Below are 13,858 nucleotides of genomic sequence, written 5' to 3'. Positions count from 1 at the left end.
TACAGTACTGTATGTGGAAAGTATAGGTGTTTTCCATGATGGTGTTTTCCCTTTTCTAGCTTTTGTAGACAACCACCTCCTATTAGTGGATGTAAAGTGTAGCCTTTTGCTGTAGTTTCAGTAGATGATTGCCAGTTGAGAAATGTGCTTGTAGTGCTTGTCCTTACCTGTTAACTGTTCCCTTTCTCTGTCTCACCATGGTTTCTCTGCTTGTCGCTACAAGGTGACAGGAGTGAGAGCAGGAATAGTGTGTTAAACCTGATACAGCAGCTTGTATCTGGCTGTGTAGATAAAGGCACTGAAGACAGGAATACCACAAAGCTAACTTGTCTCATGATCTATGGTGAAGATTCCAGTCTTCATATTTTATGTGAAGATATTGTCAGTCTGTGGTTCTGTACAGTGGTAAAGACAGAAATATTACCATGTTAAATATGTCTGATGTAGTCCACCACCACCACAGAAAATCAGTTATGGAATGAGTGCACTTCTAATAGCACAGTGATCAAACTAATCTGTAGTCAGTGATAACAGTTTTGGCTGTGCTTGCAGTAGACACCGGCTGAACTCAGCTCTGTGATAGGCATAAAATCAGGCTGCTAACAAGCAGACATTATATGATTAGACATGATGATAAATGGATCCTGAATGATGATAGTATGCTAAAGAGAACTGCAAAGCCTTTACAGTGTGTCTTTATTTCATTGTGACGTGCACTTTAGAAAGCAGCCTGACACTTAAACTAGATCAAGGTCCAATTCTTATAACCTGCCCGCTGAATGCCGTTGATGTCAGCAGTGCTGAATAGAGCATTCAGGGAATTCTCATCAATGCATGAGTTCAGAGAAGATCACAAGGCCGAGCTGCATTTTCCACTAATTTGTATTACTGTACATCATTCATCAGTAAATATAGTACTCAAACCAGATAGAATGAATAATGGAAGCAAGGCATGTACTTTGCAGCTTAGACATGTGTTAACAGGGAATTAGAGAAATGTAACATTTAATGGTGGAATATTCACCACTCATCCATTCTGAACCGTTTTGTAGGATCACGGTAAGTAACTTTACACCAGGGCACCCTGAATGTCAACTATTCTTTACTTTAATTGACAAAAACCACTTGAATACACCATTAGTTTTTATGCCTCCGCACCAGTGATAGCTGTGGCCAGAGGCATTTGTTTTCAGCTTGTCCCTCCGCCCATCCTATTGCTGTGAAGGTCTCAAATACCCCATAGGGGAATTTCTTCAAATTTGGCACAAACATCAGATTTTGGTGGTCAAAGGTCAAGATTAATGTGACCTTGCATCCATCTCATTCTTGTGAATGTGATACATCAAGTGTGATACTCTTTACTACTTGGTAGTAAAAGGTCAAAGTCACTGTGACCTTGTATCCTTCTCTCATGAACAGGATATCTCAAGAACACCTCAAGGGAATTTCCTCAAATGCAACACAAATTTCCATCTGCACTGAAGAATGTACTGGTTAGAATTTGGAGGTTGAAGGTCAAACGTCAAAGGTCAAATGTCAAGGTCAATGCGACCTCACAAAACATTTTTTTGTGCTAATTATGACAAAACATCATGATGACATTTTACATCCAAAAGGTTAAAGGTTGGCTTTACTGTGACATCATAATGTTCTGCACAAACAATTTTCTGGCCATTACTCAACGTCATATCTGAGGAACAGAAGGGGAGACATTGGGTCCAGGAAGGACAGGAAAACACATTTAATATCTGCTGCTGCATATATTGTAAAACATTTTTTGAGGCCTGAAAATCATTTTTTTTGCGGAGCTGTATTTTTGTCATACTGCCCCAACCTCATGTAGGAGCTAATCAAAACCTAGTGTGAATCATTGTTTTGTTGACTTCTAAGTGACATGATCATGTGTCCAGGTCAGCATGTCTCGCTAGCAGATGATGTTCTGTCATGGCTCATAGTCTGGAGACAATGCAACATGTTGCAAACCAGCAGCTGCATCAAAACAGAACAAACAACAGTATTTTCTAATATGCACAAGTCATTGTGATTACAAAACAGGACAGTTCACCCAAATGGATAAAATTTGGCTGCTACACTGGCACATTGATGCCCTTACAAAAATATGAAAATAAGATTACATTAAAATGGAAAGACTACATTTATGCACAAGTCATTCTGATTTATGTAATTATTTGGGGTTAATAATAATGCCATAATTTCAAAATTTGTGTTAATGTAACCTTATTATCGAAAGCCATCATTGTTTATTATCTAAAAATAGAAATTCTATTCTGTCAGTTTTCAGTGTGCCAAGAGTGAGGGATTGGGTTACCAACAAAGGAGTTCCCCACAAACAAACCTCACTGTTATTCAATAAATACTACTAAATAAATAAATAATACAATGACATTATTGTATGAATAAATAATATAAAACTGTGCAACAATGTGTATTTTCAGCATACTCTGCTTATTGTGACAAAAAGAAAAAGTTAAGTAGTGAAATTTGAGGTATTTTTAACATGTTGCAATGGTCCCTAAGGTTTAGGGTCAGTTGCAACATCTGACTTATTCCATTCAAATCAGTATTTTGAATTATGTCATATATGATCAAGTTGAAGTGGCATGGGCAATTAGCAGCCAACTGTAAGTTTAATATATGAAAATTCGGTTGGTGAAGTCTTAATAGTCTCTCAGTAACTAAGAGAAATGCCAGGAGTGTTGCAACTGTCCCCAGCCTCCCCTACTAAATGCAAGAACAAGAAGTGCTGTCAGTCTTGATTGGTCAAGCACATGTGTTGTCACATCACAACAAGGATGACACAACAAACATACACAACACACTAACTAGCTTTTTATCATTATTATTAAAAGAGGAGAGCTGTGGAGAATGTGAGTTGGAGGAACGAGCGCACTGAGGCTTCCCACTTGTAATTAGGGCAAGGACGTCATAAAGAGGAGCTAGAGTCAGCAATTAGAAAAAGAAAATGCACAACAGAAGACTTCTCAGAATCTGGCAGAAAGTGGGAGACATCACACAGCCAGATAATGTAGGGAAAGAAAACTAAGAAGATAACACAAGATTATTGCAGAGTAAGAATCACGCTGCAGGCAGCAGGTCAAACTAAAAAACTAAGAAGTAGTTTGACATGCCTCGTGCCCTCATGGGCCACCCACTTCAGCATTAACATGAAGTGAAGTCGATAACAATGTCAGCTCCAGTTCCTCCTTTGTCGTCTGTTCCACAACAGCTTACTTTCCTTGCCTGCATACTTAACGAAAGTTCCTGCAATGCAAAAGGGCTTTAAGGTAGTTTCTCAAGTCTCCAACCAGCAGGTTGAAATGTTTTGTTTCAGAATTTAATGTGGTACAGACGTCCATGTCACTCGCAGGGCCAAGTGCAATGACCTTGATGATTCCTCCAACTTTTCATCTCATCTCAAAATTCCAAGTTAGGGAGTTTAGTCTCAAAGAGCCTCCAGTGTGGCTGTAGACTCTGGCTGTTAATAACATATTGGCCGATTATATTGTCCATGTTGACTTCTGATAATTCACTCTTCACATGCCCTCCATCTGATTGTCATTATGATGCTGATATGAACAGTCTGCTTTATGTATTTACAGAAATCCAGTATGACATGAATGCAGCATTAGTCAGTCAGGCTGTACAGTACTGTAGGTGATGGAGAGGTGCTCACAGCATGGATGGATTACTGAACAGGTCTGCCATGCACAAGCCCAGGAGCCCAAAATGTCAGGGGGCCCCCTGGCCTTCACTTATAAAATGTCAAATGACAAATTAACACGTTGCAACCAGGAAGAGACACAAAATTACCTCAGAGAGACACGACCAAAAATGATGCAGTATTACCTCAAAGAGACACAAAATTACCTTCATAAGACACATAACTACCTCAAAGATGCCCAAATGACAACAAACAGACACAAAACAACAAATTAGATGCTAAATTACCTCAGATACACAAAACAACCACTAAGAGACACAAAGTGACTGAAAACAGACACAAAACAGGCAAAAAAGGCACAAAATAACCTTAGAAAGACGCAAACGACTAAAACAAAGACACAAAGCCACCACAAGAAGACACAATACAACAAAAAAGACACAAAATAACCTGAACGAGACACAAAATTATTTCAAAGAGACTCAACAACAACAAAAGCACACAAAACAACCATAAGGAGACACAAAATGCCAAAAAAGATACAAAATTACACCATAGAGACGCACAACAAACACTATAAGTCAAAAAATGCGTGCAAAGCAACACAAAACAACCAAAAAACATGCAAAATAACCCTAAAGAGACACAAAATCAATTCAAAGAGACCCAAAATGATCACAAAAAGACAAAATTAAGTCAAAGAGACCCACATGACGACAAAAACTTATAAAAACAATCGTAAGGAGACACTAAATGACTACAAACAGACAAAAACAGTTAAAAAGAGACCCAAAATTACATGCATAAAATGCTAAATTACCTCAAAGAGGCCGAGAACTACAAGGAGACACAAGATGACTACAAACAGACACAGGAGACAGAACTGATGCAAAATTAGCTCGGACAAAAAACAACCACAAGGAGACGCAGAGTGAATACAAAGCAAAACGACCAGACAGACAGAAAATTATCTGAAAGGGACACAAAATGATTTCAGAGACCCAAATGACAACAAAAAAATGACACAAATCAACAAAAAGGATGCAAAATATTTCAAAGGGACACAAAACTACCAGAGTCAGTGTGTCTTGCTCCTAAGTAGGAGAGGTGGTGGGGCCCTTAGCATACCTTACCCAGAGGCCATTTGTCTCATAGTCCGCCCATGGCTGGCAGAACAAAACACAACTAAAGGTTCTTGCACCTTGGTTACTGTAAAAAGCAACCTTTGTGTCAGCTTTGATTTAAATTTAGTGAACATATAGAAGCAGCACGTCTAAAGACTGAACTGGGTTCTTTGACTGCGTCAGTGACAAACACAGCCGGTGCAGATTCTGGCTCCGGTCTCCTCCTATGTAGCAGTTGTGGTACAGGATATATGACAAGCGAAACACGTGTATTGACAGGTTATGTAACAGACTGTCAGCTTTTCCTTACAAAGCAAAGAAGCAGCGACTAACGCAAACAGGGGAAAGTGTGTGAAGTCATTTCCATGCCTTCCATTACAACCGCGTCGTCCTAATTAATTTGGTGACGAATCAGAGTGGTATGATTAAAATCATTCACTGGAATTAATGAATAAATCCTGTTCAAAGGTGAGCCTGTTCACTTCTACTTCTGTTGTATCATTAAAGTATTATTCTCAATTAACCTTATCCCTGTTTACATTCCAGCAGTGTGCCCGGTGCAGCTTCTCCCTGTGTCACTGCAGTAAGGCAAGATTAATGCTGCCCTTTCAAAATGTGCCAGGACACTCCCTCAGATCTCCAGCAAACAGCACAAATGTTTCTGCCACATCTGCATCCCTCTGCTCTGTAGAGGATAACACCTCACGCCATAATGCTAATACAACAAAATACCATTCAATTATTTATAAAACATAAACGCTGAAGGACCTAGAATGCCTGAAATATTAATAGCAAATCATGACAGGTGGAAGGAAGATGTATATCCCCTGTTGGTTTGAACTATGTGTCGCCCAGAGGGAAGAGAAGCTGTTACTATATTTTTAACAGCCAGAGTTTTTATGGGGGCCGGCTATGTCGCTCTTCTTCATAATTTGATGTCTTTTTTCGCCTGCTACCTTCTGGAGCAAATTTCCAAGAATATATCTCAATTTATGTCCTGGTGGGAAGTTTGCATTAGTTTTCTGGCAACGTAATACAGCATGTGAGAATGGTCAGACTATAAACTTCACAGAGACCAAAGAACAAAGCAAGACACAAAGCAGCCCCATCCTTTGGTTTCATCTTTCTATTATGTGCAGGTCAAGCTGGGTTGTAGTGCATGATTAAAAAGGCAAGTGAGGTCACTTAGATGTCGTCTGCACGCCTGCACTGAGAGCTTGCTCTGGAAAAGGCATCCTCAGTGACCCCCCATATCCACAATACAACAGGTTCAGACGAATAGGCAGGGCAATAAAGGCACTCTGCCGAGGAAAATAAACACAAGGTATAACAATTCATTTGTCACAACTGCAATTATAGAGTTCCAACTGCAATTAGACTGGTTGTAAACCTGCAACTAGACTGCTAAACAGTGGGGACAGCAATCGACATACTGTAGGAGTTTGAAGTTTATTTCCCCGGGCTTTGTGCATTCACCAATTTCCATGCTGATGTTGAGATTGTTTCTCAGTGGCTATGATATCCACTGTGTTGCTGTTTGTGTGTGAGAGACAAACTTTATTTGACTAACGTATGATTTAAAAAGGATAGATCAGATCCTTTGAAGTGGGGTTGGATGGATGAGGTACTTAAACACGGCAGTATATTACGTACAGTAGATGTCAGTTGGCAGTCAAAGGTCATGGTCACTGTGACCTCACAAAACATGTTTTTGGCCATACCTCAAGAATTCTTACACCAATCATAACAAAACTTCACGCAAATATCCAATAGGATACAATGATGAAGTGACTACATTGTAAATCAAGAAGGTCAAAGGTCAACTTCACTGTGACATCATAATGTTCTGCATAAAGCACTTGTCTGGCCGTTACTCATTGTCATACCTGAGAAACAGAAGGGGAGACATTTGGTCAGATACTGAATTGCTGACTCTAATCTTGAAACTGTGCTGATTGTATAGCTCTTCTGCACTGCCAGGGGGGAAGATGTGTGTGAAGCATTCATGTTTACATAGTCATGGATGTAAACTTTAAAAGAAACTTGACTGGTGCGTGGAATCATACAGTCGCAGCATGGAAATTTTAGTTTTAATGGAGGCTGGTTTCCATAACAACAGCATAGATGGAGAGCTGAAGACGCTGATATCTTCCCAGTCAGAATAGAAAATTCTCTCAATATAGCATACGCTCTAACTGATAACCTGATATTTAACTTTTTCAGGTTGTATTATTCTTTAAGGTGGCTGAAATACATTTTGTTGCTGACCCCTCCACTGCAGCATTGCTAAGCCTCTCCTCCAGCCTGCTTCTCCAAACTGAGGGTACGCCGACTGACATCTACTGCATATAATACACTGACTATGGATACCTGAAAAATCCCTGCTTCAAAAAATCAAACTATCAAATCAAACTATCCCCTGAAGATTGACATCTATATTGTAATGATTGTAAGATTGCTGAGTGTGCCTTGGCCACTTGAATTTCCCCGAACGTATACCTTGACCTATAAATATAATCTTGGTGACATCCACTAAAAAGGATAAGGCTGGTGTATCTCTATGTTTTTCTTATTGCCAACAGATCCCTAGTTAGTTGTAGTACCCATCCTGTCTCTGCTACTCACCTTAGAAAATATAGAATAACGCCGCAGCCTTATCCTTTGATTTTTTTTTTTTTTCATAAAAAAATGAAAGACCCCAGCTTCCTGTCTGAACCAGACTGTCTTTTTTCTCTTGTCTGTGTTGGTTTAACAGCTTATTGCAGTTGTTTCGTTCATGTTGTCTCGTCCAGCTGTTAATCACGTGATGTTTTTGCACTGTAATTCAAATACTGGAGGTCACCCGTCAATCAAAGAGTGTTCATCACTGTTTCTTTGTTTGATTTTTTAGTTGATGAAGTTCAGTTCCCAGTTCATCTATTTTGCCTTATCCAGTTTATTCCAATCAAACTAGAAACAGAAACCCATCACCTCCTTCTCTTTTTTGTAGGAAGCTCTTTTAAAAAACAAACCCTCACAAGTGGCGAGGCCAGATCCATTTCTATGAAATTAGGCTTTACTAGTGTGACTAATTGCTTTCTCCTCTTCTTTGTAGAGCCTTGATAGAAACATTGTGGTACGCAGCCACGCGCGGGTGTCCTCTCTCACCTTGAAAAATGTCCTCTTCACGTATGCCGGCCAGTACCTCTGCACCGCCAGCAACTCCATTGGCCAGGACGACCAGCACATGTACCTGGAAGTCCGCTGTAAGTCATCCAACTCTTCCTAAACTCTCTCTGATTGTGTTTCAATGCTGTCAATACACATCAACCTTTAGTTTGTAATGTTCTGATTCACTAATGAATGAAGCTAAGAGTGTCAAGGGGGATTTATACTTGTGCGTCAGCCTTAAGCATACTGTGAACATTTATACTTATATTATATTTATATACACTGCAGTGGTGTGTCTGTGTCACTCTGTAGTTACACCTCCAAAACATTAATGCGTCCGTTCAGAATTGACATGCAACCCACTTTTGGATTGCGACCCACCAGATGGGAACCATTGTTCTAGATATTCTCTGTACAGATCAGTACGGCAGGTAAATAAAACATCTGTGTTGGGTTCAGCCACTGTAGGATTGTCCTAGCCAGTTAATGTAGCAGCTCAGTATAAAGGCAGTATCAGGTTTTGTTTTATACAAGCACTGAGCAATGTGGCAACATGACAGAGAAGCAGAACCTGACTGATCCTCCTGTGGGCTTTGGAAGTGCTGAATGGCGATCAAGTAGAACCTTATAGTAGCAAGTTGGAGGTTGATTTTGGAGATAGAACCTTTTTTTTCTAAATAAATAAAAAGTCCAAAAATACATACAACTTCTAAAAAACAAACACCTCATGTAATTTTAAGTTGTCACAGAATAAGAATATATAAATAACTCCATTTTGACAGATATTCAGCTAGAACCTAATAATTCCAAGGAGACTAAGTGGTTTTCATGCTGAAACATAACGATGTAGCCATTTTTAAGCATTTTTCTGTTGTTATAGCGCCACCCAGTTGCCAGTTAGAGTTACATTTCTCCAGTCACCTTGAGGCGTCCTGTTCTACATCTACCAAGTTTAGTAAAAATCGATATGGCGGTTCAGCCTAGATAAGAAATTAGCCCTCAGATTATGTGTGGTCATATGCCTAAAAAGTTGTGTGGTGATCGGTGAAACCCTTGAGATGTTATACACCTTTATGTGATGAGCCACGTCTTCCGCAATATTCATTGCCTTATAGAAGCTCAGTTTTAGTAAGTTTTCCAACTTTTGCCAAGAGGGAACTTTAGATATTGGTCCCTAGATTATGTTCACTGAGTTTCATGCAGATTGGTCAAACTTCCTAGGAAGAGATCGATTTGAAGTGTTTTTCAAAAAATTCAAAATGGCGGAAAATCTATAAAACCGGAAGTTATGGGTTCTTGGGGCAAATTTGTTCCTCATGAGGAGAGGCATCTCTGTGCAAAATTTCATGTCTCTACGACATACGGAACATGAGATATGCCCATTCACAGTTTGCAATTTCAGTTGGTTCCTTTGGCCAATTGATGTAATATTGCTTCATTCCCATCCTCCCATGACCCTCTACCACTGTGCCAAATTTCACATGGATTGACCAAGTCAGTGAGGAGAAAAACGTGGAACAGACACACCCACAGACAGAGGTTTCTTCATTATATAGTAAGATAAATGCTACATATCTTTGGTTTGCAGAAACATATAATACAGCAGTTCGTCTGGCAATTGGGCTGAATACATTTTTCTCCCAAAATTATTTTTATTCTGACTACTCTTTTTTATGTCTTTTTCAACAAGCACCCACTACTTCACACGTTATAGACTATTATAGGTCAAAGAATAAGCGTCAGTGTTTGATAAATTTGTCGATGCTCAACTAAAGGAGGGACTGAAGTCAGGATCTAAAGGTTAAAAGAATTATTCTCAAGGAAACTTTGTTACAGACATACATCTGTCTCTTGTTAGCCTTGACCTGGAACAGCTGCTGCAGCTGCTCCTGTCTTCAAACGAAATGTCATGCTATTAGGAGTCATTGAAAAGTGTTAGTGACTTGTCGTCGATCGTAGAATCCCATTACTTGACCCTGATATATCATCAGTCTGCAATGGTCTGTGCATTCCAGGAGTAATTGCGTTGCAATTGACATTTTTTTGTTGGCCAGACGTTTTCTCAACATGTCTGTTTTTCCTCAGGTAGTGGTTTCCTTTGTTTCCTAAAATGGCTTTTGACAGCATCCTGACAGCTTTTCTGGACTCTGTTCATTAGCTGCTGATTTTACCTGTAGGTAGAGAAATCAATAACACAAGCTTTTCACAAACACAGACTGACAGTCTAGACAAATATTCTGTCTTCAGATAGAGTTCTGCAGCCTGTTGTCGTAGGTTCAAGAGTAAAGTCAACACTCACTGCTTGGCTGTAACAGGTTAGTTTCACGTTAAACTTACTACTCTGTTCATTTGCTCCATCTCTACTTACACTGTGATTTAACTGAGTTGCCTGTAGCGTTGTTGCAGAGTGAAGTTTCACTGTGCATTTTCAGACAAGGGAAAGAAAGACACTGCTGTAACATAAATAAAAAAGCCTGCAAGACTATTTTGTAAAATGAAGAAAACATAATGTATGCCAGCACGTGACATAAAATGCGGTTGGTCTAACTTTCCCTCATTTACCTCATTCAGCTGTCATTTATCAATTGATTTGTACTTTAATGTTGTGTGGATGACTCTACCACACATAAATATTGTCACAGATAATAACAACATCAGCAAAAGTCCTTGGAAAATTCCATCTTGGCACAAAGATCCAGCTGAAGTCAACACACTGACAGTTACAAGTCTGTTACAAGCACCCATGTGCTGCTAGCGGCAAATCCCATCATAGAAAAAGTGAAGCAGAATAAAGTCAGTGTACAGCCGAGGACTGAGCGTGCATGTCAGTGTCATCATGAATGTAAAGGGATGTAGTCTGTCGCAGGAAATGTGCTCCAGGTAGAAGAACATTTTACTCTGACTCTTCTAACATTAGACTCCAGCATTTTCTAACCGTTCCACCAAGGTACCAGTTAATTACCTGCTCGGGGGAGGTGGAACATTTATCATACCGCTACATTGTACCTAACTTGTGTGGTGCAACCCGATTTTAGTTATTGTATAAATTACAACACTATGTTCAACTTGCTTGTATCTGGTGCAACGGGCTGCTCGGCATCAGATGCACAAAGCTGTCAGATTCATGACTGTTTTAATTATGAGGGTTAAATTAAGTCTTAAAACACGGCTGATCAAGCCTCAACCCGTTCAGCTACATTTACTTTGCAATTAATTCTGCAGTTAATAGGAGAATTTTTAAAAACTATGAAGGCATGGCCATGGAGACAGAAATATTCAAATGAGAAAATTCAGAGGCAGAAAAAGGGGAAGAGCTTGTTAAGACCAAAGAAATGTTTCTGGAGATGCAGCGTCTGGGCAGTCACCTCTGTTTCTGGGGATAAGTGGTGGGCGAGAGAGCAGAGTTTGCTGGGTCAGTGGTACCACTGCGATTTGTTACCATGGAAACAAAGGTATCAGTTCTGACATAGCCTGGAGGTGCAGTGGCTTTTGAGGCTTAAAATTTCTCTGTCCAATTTTTTGTAACTGCCTAATTACTACGGCTTTTGAGCATCCTTACTCCAGACTAAAAGTGTTGTGGAGCCATTTTTCCTTTGATTGACAGTTATATACTGTAGACACCCTGAAATTTAAGCTGTAAGTCAGCACTTTAACTCTACAGTCGTTGTTTCTCTTGCACTCTGATGTGCTGGAGTACAGAGACTGAACAAAACTGCCTCAATGCTTAGAGACTGTATGTCTCAAAATTACGCTGTTCTCAGGAGAAACTGACATACTTTTCCCTCCAGCAAAATCACAGACTCAAAAATGTACTTGTGCCCCAGTGTTTGCATACATTTTCACATTGGCAAGTCAAAACATATCCTTGGAAAGATTGGATGTGCACAATGGAAGCCAAATCATACTTGATCTCATATTGAAATCTATCAAATGTTACCTTGGCAAAAAAGAAAGAGATAAATAAAGCCAATGAACACTTAATTGGATTAATATGCCCCGCTCTCAATGCGCCAGCAATTTGCTCAGAGATATAATCACAACGCAGCATTGATAGAGTTGTTTGAGGGCTTGCAGTTAGCTAGAGTAATCAGCAAGTAATCAGGTAGCTGATTCACTGTTGCCAAGCAATTATCGATAAGAAAAGGTGCTTTGTCTTGAGCACAGCTCTCACTCTCTGTCCCCTCTATCACCACTCGCCCACTCACACAATGAGGACGTTATCTAAGCATGGAACTTCCTATCTGCTGCACAGCATGATCCCATTAGCTGGGCTGAGAGTGTCGACGCTTGCTGCTGAAGGACTGATAGGAAAGTGTTAATATCTTCTCTGTTTGAGCTCCGTTTTGTCAGCGGCTGAGGTTTGTTTAGCATGAATGTCTAATGAAAACACTGTTTGAGCTGCAAGCGGGTCACTTCTTATCTACTCATATCTATCCTGCTGGCCCTACAGTTTGAAATTCCAAGCTATGCATAGCTGGCCGATTTCAGTATACCTTATGTGATGTTCTCTGGCTTGGTTTGAAGTGCAATTGTGATAGCTATACTTTAAGACTGAAGCTAAAGAGAGTTATTGTTTGTAGCCTGTTGATATGCTAAAGTTTGACCATCTTCATACAAAGGAAACCCTTTACTCTTGACATGATAGAATCGGTATTTATGCAGTCAGTGGACTCTCACAGTAACCATTAATTATTGTTATACCATGATCTGGGTTAATACTTAATTCTGATTGGCTGCAGGGTGTACACTAAAAACCTATAATGAACACCTACTAAATAGCTCCAGTGAAACTTTGTTAACTCTTCTAAATTAATGTTCTGTCTATGTGATATTATCATTCTGTATCTATTATGAGTAAAGGATGCAGCCTCTGTTTATAATTAATTTCCAACACTGAGTGTAGTTGTCAGTGCCTCTGCCTGTGGACACCACAGAATGGAAACTGTAACACACACTGCAGGTACTACGCTGCCTCTCTCAACTTAAACAGTCATCTCACATTCCATTGGTTATTCAATGCTATTTCAGGCTGCGGGCGACAGCAACGTTACAACATTATTCAACGTCACTATCACTTGTTCGTGAAAATCTTGATATTAGTTTGGGGACAATGCCATGGCTGGATAGCTAGCTTGTGTTGTTGTTGTTAAACATACTGTTGAATTATATTTACTTGACTCGATTATTGACTTTGCTAGCATAAAGTTAGCTTTCTAGCTAATAGCTGAGCGAAAGAGGGCTGAATGGACTATCTCCCATTGCTAAGTCGTATCTAAAGTTTGTCCTATTTACTGGACTGGTTAATAATAATTTCATTGAGAAAGAACCTATGGGGTGGTAATAATTGTTCCAAGTATTAAGTAAACTCTCACGTGTTACTAGGAAAATGGAGTAATAGCTTGTGGAAAAACTTAAGGTATTGACTACATAAAGCATAAAAATATGAATTAATATTCATACTTTTTTTTATGTTTTGGTAAGTGACCGTGGTATACAGTAAGCAGGATATTCCACTCCAAGGTGTTGCTGTTAAAATTGAAAACTGATAATGGACACCTCGTCCAGCAGTGACAATGTCGCAACAGATGGTTTTCGTGTGTGTGTGTCTGTGTGTGTGTGTGTGTGTGTGACTCATCATGGCAACATGTAGTCCTGGAGACACCTATTGTAGTAGGAACTACCACAGAAGCAGTTTTGAGTACTTTTCCTGGTGTTTTTATGTCTGTATGTCTATCTGTGGACAGATTTTATTCCACAATAGCACCCCAACTGTGCAAGATGCAGTCACGAAACTTTGCAGGTGTATAGTTGAGATCACAATGAAGGCTGGGTTAAAAGATCAGAGATGTCCTGGCAAGGGAGCTGGACAAAGGAAGGTAGCAGTAGCCCCACCCTAACCCCA

At 39.7% G+C, this 13,858-nt stretch overlaps 1 protein-coding gene across 14 annotated transcripts in view; it reads left to right on the top strand.

The window, feature by feature from the left end:
• ncam1a (neural cell adhesion molecule 1a) overlaps positions 1-13,858 on the top strand; it is a 412,400-nt gene that overhangs the window by 305,261 nt on the left and 93,281 nt on the right. For all 14 annotated transcript variants that reach the window (XM_033644659.2, XM_078172300.1, XM_078172294.1 and 11 more), the window contains one exon: positions 7,901-8,051. In XM_033644659.2, coding sequence (XP_033500550.1) covers positions 7,901-8,051 — 151 coding nt within the window. The remainder of the gene's footprint in view (positions 1-7,900; positions 8,052-13,858) is intronic.

The sequence above is a fragment of the Epinephelus lanceolatus genome, chromosome 11 (genome assembly GCF_041903045.1).
Source record: "Epinephelus lanceolatus isolate andai-2023 chromosome 11, ASM4190304v1, whole genome shotgun sequence".
Classification (NCBI taxonomy): Eukaryota; Metazoa; Chordata; class Actinopteri; order Perciformes; family Serranidae; genus Epinephelus; species Epinephelus lanceolatus.
This window is presented reverse-complemented; position numbering and strand designations above follow the sequence as displayed.